Source organism: Dendrobates tinctorius, unplaced genomic scaffold, assembly GCF_039654945.1.
Source record: "Dendrobates tinctorius isolate UK_male_01 unplaced genomic scaffold, ASM3965494v1 ptg000182l, whole genome shotgun sequence".
Classification (NCBI taxonomy): Eukaryota; Metazoa; Chordata; class Amphibia; order Anura; family Dendrobatidae; genus Dendrobates; species Dendrobates tinctorius.
Genome location: NW_027361849.1, coordinates 3,033,782 through 3,059,313, shown reverse-complemented (window position 1 = coordinate 3,059,313; position 25,532 = coordinate 3,033,782). Strand labels below are relative to the sequence as shown.

The 25,532-nt window shown below is 46.3% G+C and overlaps 1 protein-coding gene across 1 annotated transcript in view; it reads right to left on the bottom strand.

Annotated features, from left to right (window-relative positions):
* The window catches only part of HEG1 (heart development protein with EGF like domains 1), a 135,285-nt gene that overhangs the window by 11,879 nt on the left and 97,874 nt on the right, over positions 1-25,532 (bottom strand). Inside the window, exon 11 of the mRNA XM_073551923.1 lies at positions 4,361-4,448. Coding sequence (XP_073408024.1) covers positions 4,361-4,448 — 88 coding nt within the window. The remainder of the gene's footprint in view (positions 1-4,360; positions 4,449-25,532) is intronic.

Below are 25,532 nucleotides of genomic sequence, written 5' to 3'. Positions count from 1 at the left end.
CGCACATGTATATACAGTATATACACAGTGTACCAGAGACACAGCACATGTATATACAGTATATACACCGAGTACCAGAGACACAGCACATGTATATACAGTATATACACAGTGTACCAGAGACACAGCACATGTATATACAGTATATACACAGAGTACCAGAGACACAGCACATGTATATACAGTATATACACAGTGTACCAGAGACACGGCACATGTATATACAGTATATACACAGAGTACCAGAGACACAGCACATGTATATACAGTATATACACCGAGTACCAGAGACACAGCACATGTATATACAGTATATACACAGTGTACCAGAGACACAGCACATGTATATACAGTATATACACAGAGTACCAGAGACACAGCACATGTATATACAGTATATACACAGTGTACCAGAGACACGGCACATGTATATACAGTATATACACAGTGTACCAGAGACACCGCACATGTATATACAGTATATACACAGTGTACCAGAGACACAGCACATGTATATACAGTATATACACCGAGTACCAGAGACACAGCACATGTATATACAGTATATACACAGTGTACCAGAGACACAGCACATGTATATACAGTATATACACAGAGTACCAGAGACACAGCACATGTATATACAGTATATACACAGTGTACCAGAGACACGGCACATGTATATACAGTATATACACAGAGTACCAGAGACACGGCACATGTATATACAGTATATACACCGAGTACCAGAGACACAGCACATGTATATACAGTATATACACAGTGTACCAGAGACACAGCACATGTATATACAGTATATACACAGAGTACCAGAGACACAGCACATGTATATACAGTATATACACAGTGTACCAGAGACACGGCACATGTATATACAGTATATACACAGTGTACCAGAGACACCGCACATGTATATACAGTATATACACAGTGTACCAGAGACACAGCACATGTATATACAGTATATACACCGAGTACCAGAGACACAGCACATGTATATACAGTATATACACAGTGTACCAGAGACACGGCACATGTATATACAGTATATACACAGAGTACCAGAGACACAGCACATGTATATACAGTATATACACCGTGTACCAGAGACACGGCACATGTATATACAGTATATACACAGTGTACCAGAGACACGGCACATGTATATACAGTATATACACAGAGTACCAGAGACACAGCACATGTATATACAGTATATACACCGTGTACCAGAGACACAGCACATGTATATACAGTATATACACAGAGTACCAGAGACACAGCACATGTATATACAGTATATACACCGTGTACCAGAGACACAGCACATGTATATAGAGTATATACACAGAGTACCAGAGACACAGCACATGTATATACAGTATATACACAGTGTACCAGAGACACGGCACATGTATATACAGTATATACACAGTGTACCAGAGACACGGCACATGTATATACAGTATATACACAGAGTACCAGAGACACAGCACATGTATATACAGTATATACACCGTGTACCAGAGACACAGCACATGTATATACAGTATATACACCGTGTACCAGAGACACGGCACATGTATATACAGTATATACACAGTGTACCAGAGACACAGCACATGTATATAGAGTATATACACAGAGTACCAGAGACACAGCACATGTATATACAGTATATACACAGAGTACCAGAGACACAGCACATGTATATACAGTATATACACCGTGTACCAGAGACACAGCACATGTATATACAGTATATACACCGTGTACCAGAGACACGGCACATGTATATACAGTATATACACCGTGTACCAGAGACACAGCACATGTATATAGAGTATATACACAGAGTACCAGAGACACAGCACATGTATATACAGTATATACACCGTGTACCAGAGACACAGCACATGTATATACAGTATATACACCGTGTACCAGAGACACGGCACATGTATATACAGTATATACACAGTGTACCAGAGACACAGCACATGTATATACAGTATATACACCGTGTACCAGAGACACAGCACATGTATATACAGTATATACACCGTGTACCAGAGACACAGCACATGTATATAGAGTATATACACAGAGTACCAGAGACACAGCACATGTATATACAGTATATACACCGTGTACCAGAGACACGGCACATGTATATACAGTATATACACAGTGTACCAGAGACACAGCACATGTATATACAGTATATACACAGAGTACCAGAGACACAGCACATGTATATACAGTATATACACAGTGTACCAGAGACACAGCACATGTATATACAGTATATACACAGTGTACCAGAGACACAGCACATGTATATACAGTATATACACAGTGTACCAGAGACACAGCACATGTATATACAGTATATACACCGTGTACCAGAGACACAGCACATGTATATACAGTATATACACAGTGTACCAGAGACACCGCACATGTATATACAGTATATACACCGTGTACCAGAGACACCGCACATGTATATACACAGAGTACCAGAGACACAGCACATGTATATACAGTATATACACAGTGTACCAGAGACACGGCACATGTATATACAGTATATACACAGAGTACCAGAGACACGGCACATGTATATACAGTATATACACCGTGTACCAGAGACACCGCACATGTATATACAGTATATACACCGTGTACCAGAGACACGGCACATGTATATACAGTATATACACAGTGTACCAGAGACACAGCACATGTATATACAGTATATACACAGTGTACCAGAGACACAGCACATGTATATACAGTATATACACCGAGTACCAGAGACACGGCACATGTATATACAGTATATACACAGTGTACCAGAGACACCGCACATGTATATACAGTATATACACAGAGTACCAGAGACACGGCACATGTATATACAGTATATACACAGTGTACCAGAGACACCGCACATGTATATACAGTATATACACCGTGTACCAGAGACACCGCACATGTATATACACAGAGTACCAGAGACACAGCACATGTATATACAGTATATACACAGTGTACCAGAGACACCGCACATGTATATACAGTATATACACCGTGTACCAGAGACACCGCACATGTATATACACAGAGTACCAGAGACACAGCACATGTATATACAGTATATACACAGAGTACCAGAGACACGGCACATGTATATACAGTATATACACAGAGTACCAGAGACACGGCACATGTATATACAGTATATACACAGAGTACCAGAGACACAGCACATGTATATACAGTATATACACAGAGTACCAGAGACACAGCAGATGTATATACAGTATATACACAGAGTACCAGAGACACAGCAGATGTATATACAGTATATACACAGAGTACCAGAGACACGGCACATGTATATACAGTATATACACAGAGTACCAGAGACACAGCAGATGTATATACAGTATATACACAGAGTACCAGAGACACAGCACATGTATATACAGTATATACACAGAGTACCAGAGACACGGCACATGTATATACAGTATATACACAGAGTACCAGAGACACAGCACATGTATATACAGTATATACACAGTGTACCAGAGACACAGCACATGTATATACAGTATATACACAGTGTACCAGAGACACAGCACATGTATATAGAGTATATACACAGAGTACCAGAGACACAGCACATGTATATACAGTATATACACAGAGTACCAGAGACACAGCACATGTATATACAGTATATACACAGAGTACCAGAGACACAGCAGATGTATATACAGTATATACACAGTGTACCAGAGACACCGCACATGTATATACAGTATATACACCGTGTACCAGAGACACCGCACATGTATATACACAGAGTACCAGAGACACAGCAGATGTATATACAGTATATACACAGAGTACCAGAGACACGGCACATGTATATACAGTATATACACAGTGTATATTTTGTATGTAGCATTAGTACTGTGAGTCCCGGAGTCTGACGGGTCTGTGAGGGTCTCTGATGGTGATCTGTGGGGGTTTCCTCCATTAGGATCACTTGTGATCATTGCCTGTAGTCGGCTGATTGGCACTGGATGATTGGATGATGCCTTCGCCCATTTCTGCTGCCCCCGTGTTCACCATGAAAGAGGGAAGATTAGGATGTAAATACAGTGCAGTGTGTGAAGGGGCCACCGGTTCCGTGTGTGCCGAGCCTCTAGTGAACATCGTGTACACAGCCGGGAATTGTCTGCAAGGGGTAAATGATCAGGGTGCAACAATCTGCAGACACAATGCTCTGCAGATTTACTGGAGTTCAGGAAGGAGCACAGACCTGCAACAAGTCACCGCCAGCGTAATGGTCAGAACGAGAAGAAGTCCTCCACCGGCTGCCGCTATGATCACAGTGATGAGCTGGTACGCTGCGGAGAGAAGAAAATCATACCAAGAAAAGTCAGCAACAGAGAGCAAATCATCATCACAGGACTGAGGCGAGAGAGATACACTGTCCTCATACATGTCAGCAGGGTGAGACATGCAGCTAAACCCCCCGTCTTCTTTAAGAAAAGAGGCTGCAAGTGTAACCTTCTTTTATGGATTGCAGATGTGACAGGAAAGGGTGAAACTATAGCGTGCAATAACAGGAGCGAGTCAGAATATATAACTGCACAGAGCATAAAATATAGATAGTCTGCAATACATAGGTACCGTGAGGTAATACATAGGTACCGTGAGGTAATACATAGGTACCGTGAGGTAATACATAGGTACCGTGAGGTAATACATAGGTACCGTGAGGTAATACACAGTAACATGAGGTAATACACAGTGATATGGGGTAATACACAGTGATATGGGGTAATACACAGTGATATGGGGTAATACACAGTGATATGAGGTAATACACAGTGATATGGGGTAATACACAGTGATATGGGGTAATACACAGTGATATGAGGTAATACACAGTGATATGGGGTAATACACAGTGATATGAGGTAATACACAGTGATATGGGGTAATACACAGTGATATGAGGTAATACACAGTGATATGGGGTAATACACAGTGATATGGGGTAATACACAGTGATATGAGGTAATACACAGTGATATGAGGTAATACACAGTGATATGGGGTAATACACAGTGATATGGGGTAATACACAGTGATATGAGGTAATACACAGTGATATGGGGTAATACACAGTGATATGAGGTAATACACAGTGATATGGGGTAATACACAGTGATATGAGGTAATACACAGTGATATGGGGTAATACACAGTGATATGGGGTAATACACAGTGATATGAGGTAATACACAGTGATATGGGGTAATACACAGTGATATGGGGTAATACACAGTGATATGAGGTAATACACAGTGATATGGGGTAATACACAGTGACATGAGGTAATACACAGTGATATGGGGTAATACACAGTGATATGAGGTAATACACAGTGATATGAGGTAATACACAGTGATATGGGGTAATACACAGTGATATGGGGTAATACACAGTGATATGAGGTAATACACAGTAACATGAGGTAATACACAGTAACATGAGGTAATACAGTGATATGGGGTAATACACAGTAACATGAGGTAATACACAGTAACATGAGGTAATACAGTGATATGAGGTAATACACATTGATATGAGGTAATACACAGTAACATGAGGTAATACATAGGTACCATGAGGTAATACAAAGCTGATGATTACCTATTTAATACAACAAACGATATAAACACAGGATTATAACACCTAGATAGTGCTTACCAACTATGCTTAGAGCACGCTGTTTAACAAGCATGAAGAAAACGAATGGCGTAGTTTCTCCTAAGACATGTAGAGGAATAATGGCTGCTGTTCCCCTCACAGTGTCATAAACAAGACTATGATGTAACAGGAACAATCCCACAATACATTGCAAATTAAATCTATGCATTAAACGGCCAGCAGGTGGTGCCGTTACCTTACAGTGTGAAATATATGAAGGACTAGCTGAAGAGTCCGGCACTGCCCGGGCATAGTAACTAACTGTGGTTAATTATAACAAATTATAATTATCCTCCATCCCATAGTCCCGTGCCCATATACCCATCATACATATCCTCCATCCCATAGTCCCGTGCCCATATACCCATCATACATATCCACGATCCCATAGTCCCGTGCCCATATACCCATCATACATATTCTCCATCCCATAGTCCCATGCCCATATACCCATCATACATCCTCCATCCCATAGTCCCGTGCCCATATACCCATCATACATATCCACCATCCCATAGTCCCGTGCCCATATACCCATCATACATCCTCCATCCCATAGTCCCGTGCCCATATACCCATCATACATATCCACGATCCCATAGTTCCGTGCCCATATACCCACCATACATCCTCCATCCCATAGTCCCGTGCCCATATACCCATCATACATATCCTCCATCCCATAGTCCCGTGCCCATATACCCATCATACATATCCTCCATCCCATAGTCCCATGCCCATATACCCATCATACATATCCTCCATCCCATAGTCCAGTGCCCATATACCCATCATACATATCCTCCATCCCATAGTCCAGTGCCCATATACCCATCATACATATCCGCCATCCCATAGTCCCATGCCCATATACCCATCACACATCCTCCATCCCATAGTCCAGTGCCCATATACCCATCATACATATCCTCCATCCCATAGTCCAGTGCCCATATACCCATCATACATCCTCCATCCCATAGTCCCGTGCCCATATACCCATCATACATATCCTCCATCCCATAGTCCAGTGCCCATATACCCATCATACATATCCTCCATCCCATAGTCCAGTGCCCATATACCCATCATACATATCCTCCATCCCATAGTCCCGTGCCCATATACCCATCATACATATCCTCCATCCCATAGTCCAGTGCCCATATACCCATCATACATCCTCCATCCCATAGTCCCGTGCCCATATACCCATCATACATATCCTCCATCCCATAGTCCAGTGCCCATATACCCATCATACATCCTCCATCCCATAGTCCCGTGCCCATATACCCATCATACATATCCTCCATCCCATAGTCCCGTGCCCATATACCCATCATACATATCCTCCATCCCATAGTCCAGTGCCCATATACCCATCACACATATCCTCCATCCCATAGTCCCGTGCCGATATACCCATCATACATATCCTCCATCCCATAGTCCAGTGCCCATATACCCATCACACATATCCTCCATCCCATAGTCCCGTGCCGATATACCCATCATACATATCCTCCATCCCATAGTCCAGTGCCCATATACCCATCATACATCCTCCATCCCATAGTCCCGTGCCCATATACCCATCATACATCCTCCATCCCATAGTCCCGTGCCCATATACCCATCATACATATCCTCCATCCCATAGTCCCGTGCCCATATACCCATCATACATATCCTCCATCCCATAGTCCCGTGCCCATATACCCATCATACATCCTCCATCCCATAGTCCCGTGCCCATATACCCATCATACATATCCTCCATCCCATAGTCCCGTGCCCATATACCCATCATACATCCTCCATCCCATAGTCCCGTGCCCATATACCCATCATACACATCCTCCATCCCATAGTCCCGTGCCCATATACCCATCATACATATCCTCCATCCCATAGTCCAGTGCCCATATACCCATCACACATATCCTCCATCCCATAGTCCCGTGCCGATATACCCATCATACATATCCTCCATCCCATAGTCCCGTGCCCATATACCCATCATACATATCCTCCATCCCATAGTCCAGTGCCCATATACCCATCACACATATCCTCCATCCCATAGTCCCGTGCCGATATACCCATCATACATATCCTCCATCCCATAGTCCCGTGCCCATATACCCATCATACATCCTCCATCCCATAGTCCCGTGCCCATATACCCATCATACATATCCTCCATCCCATAGTCCCGTGCCCATATACCCATCATACATATCCTCCATCCCATAGTCCAGTGCCCATATACCCATCACACATATCCTCCATCCCATAGTCCCGTGCCGATATACCCATCATACATATCCTCCATCCCATAGTCCCGTGCCCATATACCCATCATACATATCCTCCATCCCATAGTCCAGTGCCCATATACCCATCACACATATCCTCCATCCCATAGTCCCGTGCCGATATACCCATCATACATATCCTCCATCCCATAGTCCCGTGCCCATATACCCATCATACATCCTCCATCCCATAGTCCCGTGCCCATATACCCATCATACATATCCTCCATCCCATAGTCCCGTGCCCATATACCCATCATACATATCCTCCATCCCATAGTCCAGTGCCCATATACCCATCATACATCCTCCATCCCATAGTCCCGTGCCCATATACCCATCACACATCCTCCATCCCATAGTCCCGTGCCCATATACCCATCATACATATCCTCCATCCCATAGTCCAGTGCCCATATACCCATCATACATATCCTCCATCCCATAGTCCTGTGCCCATATACCCATCATACATATCCTCCATCCCATAGTCCAGTGCCCATATACCCATCATACATATCCTCCATCCCATAGTCCAGTGCCCATATACCCATCATACATATCCTCCATCCCATAGTCCCATGCCCATATACCCATCATACATATCCTCCATCCCATAGTCCAGTGCCCATATACCCATCATACATCCTCCATCCCATAGTCCCGTGCCCATATACCCATCACACATCCTCCATCCCATAGTCCAGTGCCCATATACCCATCATACATCCTCCATCCCATAGTCCCATGCCCATATACCCATCATACATATCCTCCATCCCATAGTCCAGTGCCCATATACCCATCATACATATCCGCCATCCCATAGTCCCGTGCCCATATACCCATCACACATCCTCCATCCCATAGTCCAGTGCCCATATACCCATCATACATATCCGCCATCCCATAGTCCAGTGCCCATATACCCATCACACATCCTCCATCCCATAGTCCAGTGCCCATACACTCATCACACATCCTCCATTCCACAGTCAACCATTATGACATCATAATGAGGGGCGGGGCTTGGCGCGCACACACTGCTTCCCCAGTATGCAAATAGGGGCATTGTGACATCACAATGAGGGGCAGGGCTTGACGTGCACACACTTTTCCCCCCAGTATGTAGATAGGGGCAAAATTGTTTGGTGAACTGGAACGCGCGGGGTTAAAATTTCGCCTCACAACATAGCTTAGGACGCTCTCGGGGTCCAGACGTGTGACTGTGCCAAATTTTGTGGCTGTAGCTGCGACGGTGCGGATGCCAATCCCGGACATACAAACATACACACACATACACACATACACACTTTGAGCTTTATATATTAGATTAATACACACAAAAATACAATGTCTGTAATAATCGAAGACATAAAAAATGACTAAACTTTCCAGACAGCAATTATATGGCTGGACAGAACAGGGGGTATGTATTATTATACTGGGGGCGCTCTGCGCAGGATACATTATTATACAGACTGTGCCCTGCTACCTGCCACCATCGCACTCTAACAAGCATCTCTATTCTTCCGACAGGTATGTCCATCCACCCAGCTCTCCTGCTCTCCTGCTGTCTGTCTATGAAGGACACACAGTGCATCACCCAGCTTTGCACATAGACTTGCCTCTGCACCTAGCATTCACATGGTATGCCTTTCAGCTAACCCCAGCTTACCCCAGTGTTATTTATGACCTTGTTTGCTCTGGCTTGATCATATGCATCTGGTCCACTCTTAATTGTCTGACCAAGAAGAGCAGAGACCACTCCTCTCTGCTTCACACCTGACTGCACTTAGTTGTACATATATTGCAGAGCACAAGTCTGCAGTGTGATTTCCTATAAGTGTGTTCTAGAAGTGTGAAGATTAATTTAAGAATTAAAACCAGAATTGGAACTGAAGGTAACTGTACACAGTCACTGTAAACAATGTTTCTGTTTGTTTTCACTTTCACCCCTATAATCCTTCACTTTCTGCTAATTCCCCTAATCCCTACTCCTAGTAAGGAACTGTTCATCTCTTCTTCAATCCTCCCCATCCACCTCACCTCCTCCTCAAAACTGTTCCTTACCATACAATCCTCTGTCTCCAAACACAGACAGCCCCCTCATTCCCTCTCCTGCTCCCACCTGCTAACACTTTCTCTGCTCCTTCTCACTGCTGGTGATATCTCCCCAAATCCTGGTCCTCCTCACCACATTCCCACAGTCATTTCTACCTCCCATCCACGCTCTATCACAACCTTCCGTAACCTCTCCAACCTTATACCCATTCACCCAGCCCCCGCTTCCCCAGTCCCACTAACAGGAGCTCTGTGGAACGCTCGCTCTGTCTGCAACAAGCTTTCCTACATCCATGATCTTTTTGTTACTACCAAACTTTCCTTCCTCGCCATCACCGAAACCTGGCTCACCCCTTCTGACACAGCCTCTCCTGCTGCACTTTCAAATGGTGGCTTCCACCTTTCTCACCCCCCCCCGCCCCAGCAGCAAACATGGCAGAGGAGTTGGTTTTCTCCTGTCAGATACCTGCTCCTTCACCCCAATCCCACTGCCACCCTCTGTTACCCTCCCTTCCTTTGAGGTGCACTCTGTGCGCATCTACTCCCCCTCCAACCTCCAACTGGCTGTCATCTACCGCCCCCCAGGGCCAGCCACCACCTTCTTTGACCACTTCACCACCTGGTTACTTCATTTCCTTTCTGCGGACATCCCTACTATCATCATGGGCGACTTCAACATCCCCATTGACACTTCCCTCTCAGCTGCCACTAAACTCCTATCTCTCACTTCCTCCTTCGGCCTCACTCAATGGTCTTCTACAGCCACCCACAAAGATGGCCACACACTGGACCTCATCTTCACCCGCCTCTGCTCCCTATCTAACCTCTCTAACTCACCTCTTCCTCTCTCTGACCACAACCTTCTCACATTCTCTTCCCTCTTCACTCCATGTCTACAATCCCCACCCCACAAACTTTCACACCCTCGCAGAAATCTTAAACACCTTGACCTACACTCATTCTCTGAATCCCTTCTCCCTCTCACAGATATAAGTTCCTTACACAATGCGGATGACGCTGCCGCTCTATATAACACCACAATAGCTGTAGCTTTGGAATCCGCTGCCCCACTTACACATACCAAAGCTCGCAAAATCAGACAGCCCTGGCACACCAGCCTGACCAAAGAGCTGAGGCGAGCTTCCAGGGCTGCTGAGCGCAGATGGAAAAGATCCCACTCCAACGAGCACTTCATCGCATTCAAACAGTCCCTCACTACTTTCAAGACCACACTCGCCACAGCTAAACAAACCTACTTCTCATCTCTCATATCCTCCCTGTCTCACAACCCTAAACAGTTATTCAACACCTTCAATTCTCTCCTCCGCCCCCCAGCACCTCCTCCCTCCCCACTCATCTCAGCTGAAGACTTTGCCTCATTTTTCAAGCAGAAGATTGATAACATCAGAGAAAGTTTTGGTCAACAACCCCCAGAACCCTTCCTCCCGACTTCCCAGCCCTCCACCTTCAAAACCAACTTCTCCACCATTACAGAAGATCGACTCTCCACTCTACTCTCAAGATCACATCTCACCACCTGTGCACTCGACCCGATCCCATCCCACTTCATACCAAACCTCACCACAGTCTTCATCCCAACCCTAACCCATCTCTTCAACCTATCACTAACAACTGGTGTTTTCCCCTCAAGCTTTAAACATGCCTCCATCACACCTATCCTCAAAAAGCCCTCTCTTGACCCATCCTCTGTATCTAGCTATCGCCCTATATCACTTCTCCCCTACGCCTCCAAGCTACTGGAACAACACGTCTACCTTGAACTGTCCTCCCATCTATCTTCTTGCTCCCTCTTCGACCGCTTACAATCTGGCTTCCGGTCACACCTCTCCACTGAAACTGCCCTTCCTAAGGTCACCAATGACCTCTTAACCGCCAAGAGCAAGCGACACTACTCTGTCCTCCTCCTCCTGGACCTGTCGGCTGCCTTTGACACAGTGGACCATTCCCTATTATTACAGACCCTCTCATCCCTCGGCATCACAGACTTGGCCCTATCCTGGATCTCATCATACCTAACAGACCGGACATTCAGCGTCTCCCACTCACACACCATCACCTCACCTCACCCCCTATCTGTCGGAGTCCCACAAGGTTCAGTCCTTGGGCCCCTGCTGTTCTCTATTTACACCTTTGGCCTGGGACAGCTCATAGAATCTCATGGCTTTCAGTATCATCTCTACGCTGATGACACACAGATCTACATCTCTGGACCAGATATCACCTCCCTACTAACCAGAATCCCTCAATGTCTGTCCACTATTTCATCCTTCTTCTCCGCTAGATTTCTGAAACTCAACATGGACAAAACAGAATTCATCATCTTTCCCCCATCTCACGTGACCCCCCCTACGAACCTATCAATTACAGTAAATGGCTGCCCACTCTCCCCAGTCCCACAAGCTCGCTGCCTCGGAGTAATCCTTGACGCTAATCTCTCCTTCAAACCACATATCCAAGCCCTTTCCACTTCCTGCCGACTTCAACTCAAAAATATTTCACGAATCCGTTCATTCCTCACCCAAGAATCTGCAAAAACCCTAGTCCATGCCCTCATCATCTCTCACTTTGACTACTGCAACCTCCTGCTCTGTGGCCTCCCCTCAAACACTCTCGCACCCCTCCAATCTATTCTAAACTCTGCTGCCCGACTAATCCACCTGTCCCCCCGCTATTCCCCAGCTTCTCCCCTCTGTCAATCCCTTCACTGGCTCCCAATTGCCCAGAGACTCCATTACAAAACCCTAACCATGACATACAAAGCCATCCACAACCTGTCTCCTCCATACATCTGTGACCTCGTCTCCCGGTACTTTCCTGCACGCAACCTCCGATCCTCACAAGATCTCCTTCTCTACTCCCCTCTTATCTCCTCTTCCCACAATCGCATACAAGATTTCTCTCGCGCATTACCCCTACTCTGGAACTCTCTACCACAACATATCAGACTCTCACCTACAATCGAAACCTTCAAAAAGAGCCTGAAGACCCACCTCTTCCGACAAGCCTACAACCTGCAGTAACCACCGATCGACCAAACCGCTGCACGACCAGCTCTACCCTCGCCTACTGTATTATCACCCATCCCTTGTAGATTGTGAGCCCTCGCGGGCAGGGTCCTCTCTCCTCCTGTACCAGTTATGATTTGTATTGTTTAAGATTATTGTACTTGTTTATGTATACCCCTCCTTACATGTAAAGCGCCATGGAATAAATGGCGCTATAACAATAAATAATAATAATAATAATAATAATAATACCGGGGGCGCTCTGTGCAGGATACATTATTATACTGGGGGCGCTCTGCGCAGGATACATTATTATACTGGGGGCGCTCTGTGCAGGATACATTATTATACCGGGGGCGCTCTGTGCAGGTTACATTATTATACTGGGGGCGCTCTGTGCAGGATACATTATTATACCGGGGGCGCTCTGCGCTGGATACATTATTATACCGGGGGCGCTCTGTGCAGGATACATTATTATACTGGGGGCGCTCTGTGCAGGATACATTATTATACTGGGGGCGCTCTGTGCCGGATACATTATTATACCGGGGGGGCGCTCTGTGCAGGATACATTATTATACTGGGGGCGCTCTGCGCTGGATACATTATTATACTGGGGGCGCTCTGCGCTGGATACATTATAATACTGGGGGCGCTGTTATGATTGAGTCACTGTAGGAGGCAAAAACAGAAATGCTAGCTAAGTCCAGAAAACCAGAGAAGTTGGCAGCTATCGGATTGCAGACCCCTGTGTCATGATTTGTAGTTTTGCCCTGTCCTGTATTTTGTATAATATGTCATTTAACTTTTCTCTGGTTCATTTGCTGTAAATTAACCATGTCTCCTTCCCCCAATACTTTGCAATGTCTTGTGATGTACCTGGACCATAATCTAATTTAGGCTTGTGTCAACAGCTAGTGGAACTTTGGCTATTGATTTCCTAAGCAGAAGATAACCTACAATACACACCCTGTAGACTCAGTGGAGCCCTTACATTTCTAGAATCTTCTGATGGACCAAACCATTGAATAGTAGGTGTGACCCCTACCCCCCTTCAGATGGGCTGATCCCAGGAGCCCTGACAATACATTCTTGCTTTAAGATCAGATGTGAGTTGGATGCTAAAAGAGAAGGACGAGGCTGTCTGAGGAAGCCTCGGGCTCTTTGTGACAGTGGTGGATTTCTGGGACTCTTAAAGGACTATGGTTTTGTGATCTGGCACAAGGATTGTCGGGAGGTGCCCCCGAATCAGTTTCCTGTGGACTTATTTTGGGACTCTGCAAATTACCTTCGTGTTGTTCCTGTTTTCTGGTCAATAAATCTGTTGGATCGTTCCCAGGCCTGTTGTCCCTCCTTGATCTGGAGAATACTCCCGTCACACCCTGAACTTATCAACACAACTAGCAGTAGCCGTGGGGGGTTCCTACAATGCCCTAGACCCCTCAATCACAGCCGGAGAATTAAATAGGCCTAAAGAAAGAAAGGGGAAATCTAAACTGCCCCAGAGCAGACCCCAAAGCAATAGGCAGCCCCCCACATATAATGACGGTGATGAAAAGCAAGATGAAAACACTAACACAGACAGAAAGATAGACTGAGCAAAGACGGGGCCCAAGCTAACTACATAGGAAAGGACAGGAAGGCTGCTGTCTGCAATCCGTGAAAAACCCTATGAAAATAAGAGCCAACAGACTGACAGTGAAAAAGGCCCTGAAGACGCTAAGCTTCAAAAAGCTATGTCAGTACTCAGGAATATTCTGAAGACAGAGCAACAGGCAAAAGGAGATTCAGCTCACCCCAGCAGGGAATGGCAGAATCCAGAAAAGCAAGGAAAACAAAAACAAAACACAAATGCAACAGGCAAAGCAAAAAACTTAGCTTTAGGGGAGCAGGAATCAGACTGGTGTCCTAGAAGTCCACAGAGAAATCACCCGCAGGGCAGAAGTGCGTCGGCAGCCTTATATCCAGTCCGTGACTCCACTCAGCCAGTCATCCTCATTAGACTCAGGTGCCTGATAATCAGGCTCATTACCTTCCTTTACCAGAATAGGGAGTTCACAAGACCTCAGTGACAAAGGGGAAAATGAACTCACAACAGTACCTCCCCCTTGAGGAGGGGTCACCGAACCCTCAACCACGCCACCAGGGCGATCAGGGTGAGCCCGATGAAAGGCACGCACCAATCTTTTGGCATGAATATCAGAGGCAGAGACCCAGGAATTATCCTCCTGACCATAACCCTTCCACTTAACCAAATACTGGAGTCTCCGTCTAGCCAAACGGGAATCCATTATTTTCTCTACCTCATATTCCATGTTACCTTCATCCAATACAGGGTCTGGAGGTGCCACCCCAGGAACAACTGGTTCAACAAACCTCTTCAACAAGGACTTATGGAACACATTATGGATTTTAAATGTGACAGGAAGAGCCAAACGAAAAGAGACCGGATTAATAATCTCCAAAATCTTGTAAGGTCCAATAAATCTAGGCTTAAACTTAGGAGAAGCCACCTTCATAGCAATATTTTTTGATGATAACCACACCATATCACCAATCTTAAACTGGGGACCAATGGTCCTATGTCGATTGGAAAACCGCTGGGCCTTTTCCTGGGAGAGAGATAACTTATCCACCACTTGGTCCCAGATCTGGTGCATTCTCTCCACCACAGTGTCAACACCTGGGCAGGCAGAAGGCTCCACCTGCCCTGAAGAAAATCGAGGATGAAACCCAAAGTTACAAAAAAAAGGTGACATCAAAGTGGCAGAACTAGCTCTATTATTTTTTTTTTTTAATCAGATAGTTTTTATTAAAAGTTTTAGAAATGACAGGCATGTACAACTTACAACATGTTGTCAAACATTCCCTTCCCCCATAACACCCCCCTCCCTTTGTCCGATGGCATATGAACTGGTGCATATCGAATAAACCCAATTCCATCACACAACCATATCATAGGAGAAATGACAATTAGCAACCGACAGGAGACCACCTCCAGGGCCCACCCATTAATCTAGGAGATTCGTGGCAGCCAGGCCGGGAACCTTCAACCATCCCTCCCAAATTTTCCCAAAAATATGCGGCACACCCCTCCTGAGGTACACAAATTTTTCCCTATATAATATTTGGTTCAACCTATTAATGTATTCTTTTCTTGAGGGGATTTTGGCAGAAATCCAGTGATAAGCTATCAGCTTTCGGGCCACAAATAACATTCTGGCCACAGCAATTTTAAGGTATTGATCCCCTCCCACCTCATCGACATAACCCAGAACACAAACCGTGGGGTCCCTGGGAATATCCTGTCCCGTGACCAAGTGTATAAGGCTAAGGACCACGATCCAGAATATCTGCAGGCAAGAGCATGTCCACATCATATGTAAAATGTCCGCATTATCCATCGTGCACCTGGGGCACCTCGAATCCAACCGCAACCCTCTACTGAACAACCATTCGGGAGACCTGTATGTCCTATAGAGGAGATATAGCTGAGACAGGCGTCCAGGCTCACTAAGGGATAATCTGGGAATCATCTGTAGAATCGAGTCCCACTGTTCCGCTGATATCGTACCCAGCTGTTGTTCCCACTTTGTCAGTGCACCAATAGGATGCCTTGACAGGACCTGTCCAAGTAAGCCACCATACACCATCGAAATCAGTCCCCTGGTGGACCCCTGCATACCAAGCCTATGGACAATGACGTCGTGGTGCACGGTTAGGTCAACTTTTTTGCTCTGTACCATATACGCGTGACGCAGCTGCAAATATTGATAAAACATAGAGCGTTGGAGGGGAAATTCCCGTCCCAATTGCTCAAAAGTTTAATGACCCCTCCCTCCACCAGCTGCGACACCCACCATATGCCAATCCGCCTCCAGTGAGCAAAGCCTCTGAGCGTTTTCATGCATGGCAAATGCTGATTGTCCCATATGGGGGAGTACTTTGTAAGACCACGTATTCCTCTCAGCTGCCTCAGCTTGTCCCATACCCTAACCATTAGAAGCACCGTAGGGAACCTGAGTGCAAGGGATCGAAATCTACCCGACTCCAGACTCGACACCAGTGATCCCCGCCCCACTAAGAATTGAAGGATCTTCCGACCTCCCACCAGATCCACCAACTCGCCCTCCATTCCTCCCGCTACATGCTGGCATTGAGAAGACAGAAAATAAAGCCATGGGTTGGGCAACGCAAGTCCCCCCTCTTCCTTAGGTTTTTGCAAGTGTTCAAGTTTAATTCTCGCTCCTTGTTTCAGCCAGATGAGCTCTCTAAAAATCATATTAATTTTATGAAACCTGTTCTGGGGAAGCCAGATAGGGGAGTTATGAAGGACATATAATAGTTGCGGCATAACTACCATCTTCAGCAGATTCACTCTTCCCACAACAGAGAGGTGTAACTTTGCCCAGGCCTTAACCTTCTGTTTGATCCTGTCCAACAGCGGAACAAAATTTAGGTTCTCATAGTCTGTCAGCTTATTGGATATTCTGATGCCCAAATATTGGAGGGACGTTGCAACCGGCACACCTACCACACTGCAGGAGAGCTCTACTATTTAAAGCAAATTCGGCCAAGGGCAAAAATGAAACCCAATCATCCTGATCAGCGGAAATAAAACATTTCAAATACGATTCCAAGGTCTGGTTTGTTCTCTCTGTCTGCCCATTGGTCTGGGGGTGAAAAGCAGAGGAGAAGGACAACTGAATTCCCAGCTTGGAACAGAAAGTCCTCCAAAATCTAGACACAAACTGAACTCCTCTGTCAGATACAATGTTCTCAGGAATCCTGTGTAAGCGAACCACCTGTTGCAAAAACAGGGGCACCAACTCAGAGGAAGATGGCAGCTTAGGGAGTGGTACAAGATGAACCATCTTAGAGAACCTATCACAAATCACCCAAATAACAGTCATTCTTTGAGAGACCGGCATATCAGAGATGAAATCCATTGAAATATGGGTCCATGGCCTCCTGGGGACCGGCAAAGGCATCAACAACCCACTAGAGCGAGAACAAGATTTAGACCAGGAGCAAGTCCCACAGGACTGCACAAAATTCCTGACATCATGAGACAAGGTGGGCCACCAAAAAGAGCGACTCACCAGATCTCTAGTACCAAAAATACCTGGATGACCAGCCAATGCAGAGCAATGAACTTCAGACATCACTCTCTTCTTCCACTGGTCAGGAACATACAACTTTCCACTGGGACAACGCTCAGGTTTGTCCTCCTGGAACTCTTGCAGCGCAAGTCTCAAATCGGGCGAGATGGCAGAAAGAACTACCCCTTCGCCTAAGATGGTAGCAGGCTTGGTCACCACAGGAGAATCAGCAAAGAAACTCCTAGAGAGGGCGTCTGCCTTGACATTCTTAGTTCCAGGAAGAAAAGAGACCACAAAATCAAAACGTGTAAAAAACAAGGCCCACCTAGCCTGTCTAGGGTTCAAGCGTTTAGCCGACTCTAGGTAAATCAAATTCTTGTGGTCAGTGAGGACCACAACTTGATGTTTAGCTCCCTCCAACCAATGTCTCCACTCCTCAAATGCCCATTTCATGGCCAACAGTTCCCGATTCCCCACATCATAGTTACGTTCAGATGGAGAGAACTTTCGGGAAAAGAAAGCACAGGGATTCATTTTAGATGTTACAGGATCCTTTTGGGACAAAACAGCTCCTGCACCAATCTCAGAAGCATCCACCTCTACCTGGAACGGGAGTGAGACATCAGGTTGCCGCAAAACCGGGGCGGAGGTAAATCTTCGCTTCAGCTCTTGAAAGGAAGCAACATCCTCCGGAGACCAATTCAACACATCAGCACCCTTCTTAGTCAGATCAGTCAATGGCTTGGCAATACTAGAAAATTTTGCTATAAATTTCCGATAAAAATTAGCAAAACCCAAAAACTTCTGGAGGGCCTTCAAAGAAGTGGGCTGAACCCAATCATAAACGGCCTGTACCTTGGCCGGGTCCATTTCAATAGTTGACGGAGACAAAATAAATCCCAAAAATGAAATCCTCTGTACTCCAAAAAGGCATTTCGATCCTTTGACATACAGGGAATTCTCCCTCAAGATCCGGAACACAGTCCGAATATGTTCCACATGAGAATCCCAATCCTTGGAGAAGATCAAAATATCATCCAGATAGATAATCAAAAACTTATCGATAAAGTCTCGCAAAATATCGTTCATGAAGCACTGGAAGACAGAAGGGGTATTAGTGAGCCCAAAAGGCATCACCAGGTACTCAAAATGTCCCTCCAGAGTATTAAACGCCGTCTTCCATTCATCCCCCTGCTTAATGCGGATAAGATTATACGCCCCCCTGAGGTCAAGCTTGGTAAACCAGCAAGCACCTCTAACTGTAGAGAATAGATCCGAAATCAGGGGTAACGGATACTGATATTTAACAGTAATTTTGTTGAGGGCACGATAATCAATACAAGGCCTTAAAGAACCATCCTTTTTGGCCACAAAAAAAAAAACGGCACCTAAGGGTGACGAGGATGGTCTAATATGACCCTTCTCCAACGCCTCCTTAATATAGGACCGCATAGCCTCGTGCTCGGGTACAGATAAATTGAAGAGCCGACCCTTGGGAAATTTACACCCCGGGCTTAGTTCAATTGCACAGTCATAACTCCTATGAGGAGGCAAGGATGCAGACTCATTCTCACTAAATACATCATAAAAGTCCGCCAAATAGTCAGGAACATCATGCGACTGAGGAGAGGTGGAAAAAACCGGAGCCTCACTAAAGGCACACCGACAACCCCAACTCACCACAGACACAGATTTCCAATCCAAAACTGGATTATGAATTTGCAACCAGGGAAACCCCAGAACAATGGCATCATGCAGACCATGCAACACCAAAAATCTGCAATTTTCTTGATGGTCTGGGGCGACCCGCATGACCACCTGGATCCAAAACTGAGGTTTATTTTTAGCCAAAGGAGTAGCATCAATCCCCCTCAAAGGGATAGGCGTCTGCAGAGGTGTCATTGGAAATCCACAACGTTTAGCAAAATCCAAGTCCATTAGGCTTAGCGCTGCTCCCGAATCCACAAAAGCCTTGGCGGAAAATGTGGACAGGGAGCAGATCAGAGTAATTGCCAGAAGAAACTTAGGTTGAACACCACCAACAGAAAACGTGTGTGCAAAGCGTTTCTCTCGTTTAGGACAAACAGAAATAATATGCGAGGCATCTCCACAAAAAAAACACAGCTTATTACGCCTTCTGAACTCCTGACGTTGCGCCTTAGACAAAACTCTATCACATTGCATAGGTTCAGACGTCTGTTCAACCGGTGGCAACACCTCTCGTGCAATCCTGCGTTCACGCAAACGCCGACCAACCTGAATGGCTAAAGACATAGAATTGTTCAGACCAGAGGGAACAGGAAATCCCACCATAGTATCTTTTACGGCTTCTGACAAACCCTTCCGAAAGAGAGCAGCCAAGGCATTATCATTCCAGGTAGTAAGGACCGCCCACTTTCGGAACTTTTGACAGTACAACTCTGCAGAATCTCGACCCTGGTTCAATGCCAACAGGGTCTTTTCAGACTGATCAATAGCATTAGGTTCATCATACAACAACCCCAAAGCTTGAAAGAATGCGTTCACATTAGTCAGAATAGGATCATCTGGTTTCAAAGAAAACGCCCAATCCTGGGGATCGCCACGCAGCAAAGAGATGACGATTTTAACCTGCTGAGCAGAGCTCCCTGACGAGTTAGGCTTCAAGGCAAAAAATAATTTACAATTATTTTTGAAACTCAAAAATTTAGATCGATCCCCAAAAAATACATCAGGAGTAGGGATCTTTGGTTCAAAAGCATGCGAATGAGCAAGGTAAACGGAAATTCCCCGCACTTCCGCAGCGAGCTGCTCCACACGATCAGACAATTGCTTTATCTCCATTGAGAGAAAAAAAAAAATTCCCCCTACGGCCTCAGAGATATAGAGGAAAGAATATACACACACCTTTTTTTTTTCTTTTTTTTGCACAATTCTTTCCTGCTATTGAGTACCCTAGAATCTGCGGTATGGCGGGTGATTCTGTTATGAATGAGTTACCGTAGGAGGCAAAAACAGAAATGCCAGCTAAGTCCAGAAAACCAGAGAACTTGGCAGCTATCGGATTGCAGACCCCTGAACCTATCAACACAACTAGCAGTAGCCGTGGGGGGTTCCTACGATGCCCTAGACCCCTCGATCACAGCCGGAGGACTATATAACCTAAAGACAGAAAGGGAAATCTAAACTGCCCCAGAGCAGACCCCAAAGCAAAAGGCAGCCCCCAACATATAATGACGGTGAGGCAAGAAGAAAGAACACTAACACAGACAGAAAGATAGACTGAGCAAAGACGGGGCCCAAGCTAACTACATAGGAAAGGACAGGAAGGCTGCTGTCTGCAATCCGTGAAAAACCTTATGAAAATAAGAGCCAACAGACTGACAGTGAAAAAGGCCCTGAAGACGCTAGGCTTCAAAAAGCTATGTCAGTACTCAGGAATATTCTGAAGACAGATCAACAGGCAAAAGGAGATTCAGCTCACCCCAGCAGGGAATGGCAGAATCCAGAACAGCAAGGAAAACAAAAACAAAACACAAATGCAACAGGCAAAGCAAAAAACTTAGCTTTAGGGGAGCAGGAATCAGACTGGTGTCCTAGAAGTCCACAGAGAAATCACCCGCAGGGCAGAAGGGCGTCGGCAGCCTTATATCCAGTCCGTGACTCCACTCAGCCAGTCATCCTCATTAGACTCAGGTGCCTGATAATCAGGCTCATTACCTTCCTTTACCAGAATAGGGAGTTCACAAGACCTCAGTGACGAAGGGGAAAATGAACTCACAACAGGGCGCTCTGCGCAGGATACATTACTACACTGGGGCGCTCTGCGCAGGATACAATATTACACTGGGGCGCTCTGTGCAGGATACATTATTATACTGGGGGCTCTCTGCGCTGGATACATTATTATACTGGGGGCGCTCTGTGCCGGATAATTATACTGGGGGCGCTCTGCGCAGGATACATTATTATACTGGGGGCGCTCTGTGCAGGATACATTATTATACTGGGGGCGCTCTGTGGAGGATACATTATTATACTGGGGGCGCTCTGTGCCGGATACATTATTATACTGGGGGCGCTCTGTGCCGGATACATTATTATACTGGGTGCGCTCTGTGGAGGATACATTATTATACTGGGGGCGCTCTGCGCAGGATACATTATTATACCGGGGGCGCTCTGTGCAGGATACATTATTATACTGGGGAGCTCTACGCAGGATACATTATTATACTGGGGGCTCTCTGTGCCGGATACATTATTATACCGGGGGCGCTCTGTGCCGGATACATTATTATACTGGGGGCGCTCTGTGCAGGATACATTATTATACTGGGGGCGCTCGGCGGAGGATACATTATTATACTGGGGGCGCTCTGTCCCGGATACATTATTATACTGGGGGCGCTCTGCGGAGGATACATTATTATACTGGGGGCTCTCTGCGCTGGATACATTATTATACTGGGGGCGCTCTGTGCCGGATAATTATACTGGGGGCGCTCTGCGCAGGATACATTATTATACTGGGGGCGCTCTGTGCAGGATACATTATTATACTGGGGGCGCTCTGTGGAGGATACATTATTATACTGGGGGCGCTCTGTGCCGGATACATTATTATACTGGGGGCGCTCTGTGCCGGATACATTATTATACTGGGTGCGCTCTGTGGAGGATACATTATTATACTGGGGGCGCTCTGCGCAGGATACATTATTATACCGGGGGCGCTCTGTGCAGGATACATTATTATACTGGGGAGCTCTACGCAGGATACATTATTATACTGGGGGCTCTCTGTGCCGGATACATTATTATACCGGGGGCGCTCTGTGCCGGATACATTATTATACTGGGGGCGCTCTGTGCAGGATACATTATTATACTGGGGGCGCTCGGCGGAGGATACATTATTATACTGGGGGCGCTCTGTCCCGGATACATTATTATACTGGGGGCGCTCTGCGGAGGATACATTATTATACTGGGGGCGCTCGGCGGAGGATACATTATTATACCGGGGGCGCTCTGTGCAGGATACATTATTATACTGGGGAGCTCTACGCAGGATACATTATTATACTGGGGGCTCTCTGTGCCGGATACATTATTATACCGGGGGAGCTCTGTGCCGGATACATTATTATACTGGGGGCGCTCTGTGCAGGATACATTATTATACTGGGGGCGCTCGGCAGAGGATACATTATTATACCGGGGGCGCTCTGTGCAGGATACATTATTATACTGGGGGCGCTCTGTGCAGGATACATTATTATACTGGGGGCGCTCGGCGGAGGATACATTATTATACTGGGGGCGCTCTGTCCCGGATACATTATTATACTGGGGGCGCTCTGTGCAGGATACATTATTATACTGGGGGCGCTCTGTGCCGGATACATTATTATACTGGGGGCGCTCTGTCCCGGATACATTATTATACTGGGGGCATGGTTTGTTTTGTGTGTATTGGGGTCTCCTGCCAATGCACTGAGTATCCACCAGGTGTCACTCTTGCAGAAAGTACACCCTGCGGGCCACGCTGTGTGCAGTGACCAGACAACCCATCTCATGTATGGTATATGGACACAGTCCTGGTGCCCCGAGATGGTGCGCCAACGTCTGCTCTCATGGATTCTTCTTCTTTCATAGTAAATAATCTTTTCCTGTCAGCGGCAAATTCCCACCCTCCCTCATGAGACCCCCGACTCCACACTGACCTTGCACTGTTCCCCTCAATGCATCCAGATTACCCCCATATCTAAGACCGAGAGTAACGTAGCTGGCAACGAAATGAAGTAATGAGACCCTCCATGACACAACCCCTCATTATACAGAGAGCTCGTCTACAACCCCCCGTTATACAGAGAGCTCACCTACAACCCCCCGCTATACAGAGAGCTCGTCTACAACCCCCCGTTATACAGAGAGCTCACCTACAACCCCCCGCTATACAGAGAGCTCACCTACAACCCCCCGTTATACAGAGAGCTCGTCTACAACCCCCCGTTATACAGAGAGCTCGTCTACAACCCCCCGTTATACAGAGAGCTCGTCTACAACCCCCGTTATACAGAGAGCTCGTCTACAACCCCCCGTTATACAGAGAGCTCGTCTACAACCCCCCGCTATACAGAGAGCTCACCTACAACCCCCCGTTATACAGAGAGCTAGTCTACAACCCCCCGTTATACAGAGAGCTCGTCTACAACCCCCCGTTATACAGAGAGCTCGTCTACAACCCCCCATTATACAGAGAGCTCACCTACAACCCCCCGTTATACAGAGAGCTCGTCTACAACCCCCCGTTATACAGAGAGCTCGTCTACATCCCCCCGTTATACAGAGAGCTCGTCTACAACCCCCGTTATACAGAGAGCTCACCTACAACCCCACGTTATACAGAGAGCTCATCTACAACCCCCCGTTATACAGAGAGCTCGTCTACAACCCCCATTATACAGAGAGCTCACCTACAACCCCCCATTATACAGAGAGCTCGTCTACAACCCCCCGTTATACAGAGAGCTCGTCTACATCCCCCCGTTATACAGAGAGCTCGTCTACAACCCCCGTTATACAGAGAGCTCACCTACAACCCCCGTTATACAGAGAGCTCATCTACAACCCCCCGTTATACAGAGAGCTCGTCTACAACCCCCCGCTATACAGAGAGCTCGTCTACAACCCCCCTCTATACAGAGAGCTCGTATACAACCCCCCGTTATACAGAGAGCTCGTCTACATCCCCCCGCTATACAGAGAGCTCGTCTACAACCCCCCGTTATAAAGAGAGCTCGTATACAACCCCCCGTTATACAGAGAGCTCATCTACAACCCCCCGTTATACAGAGAGCTCACCTACAACCCCCCGTTATACAGAGAGCTCGTCCACAACCCTCCGCTATACAGAGAGCTCGTCTACAACCCCCCGTTATACAGAGAGCTCGTCTACAACCCCCCGTTATACAGAGAGCTCGTCTACAACCCCCCGTTATACAGAGAGCTCGTCTACAACCCCCCGTTATACAGAGAGCTCATCTACAACCCCCGTTATACAGAGAGCTCGTCTACAACCCCCCGTTATACAGAGAGCTCGTCTACAACCCCCCGTTATACAGAGAGCTCGTCTACAACCCCCCGTTATACAGAGAGCTCGTCTACATCCCCCCGTTATACAGAGAGCTCGTCTACAACCCCCGTTATAC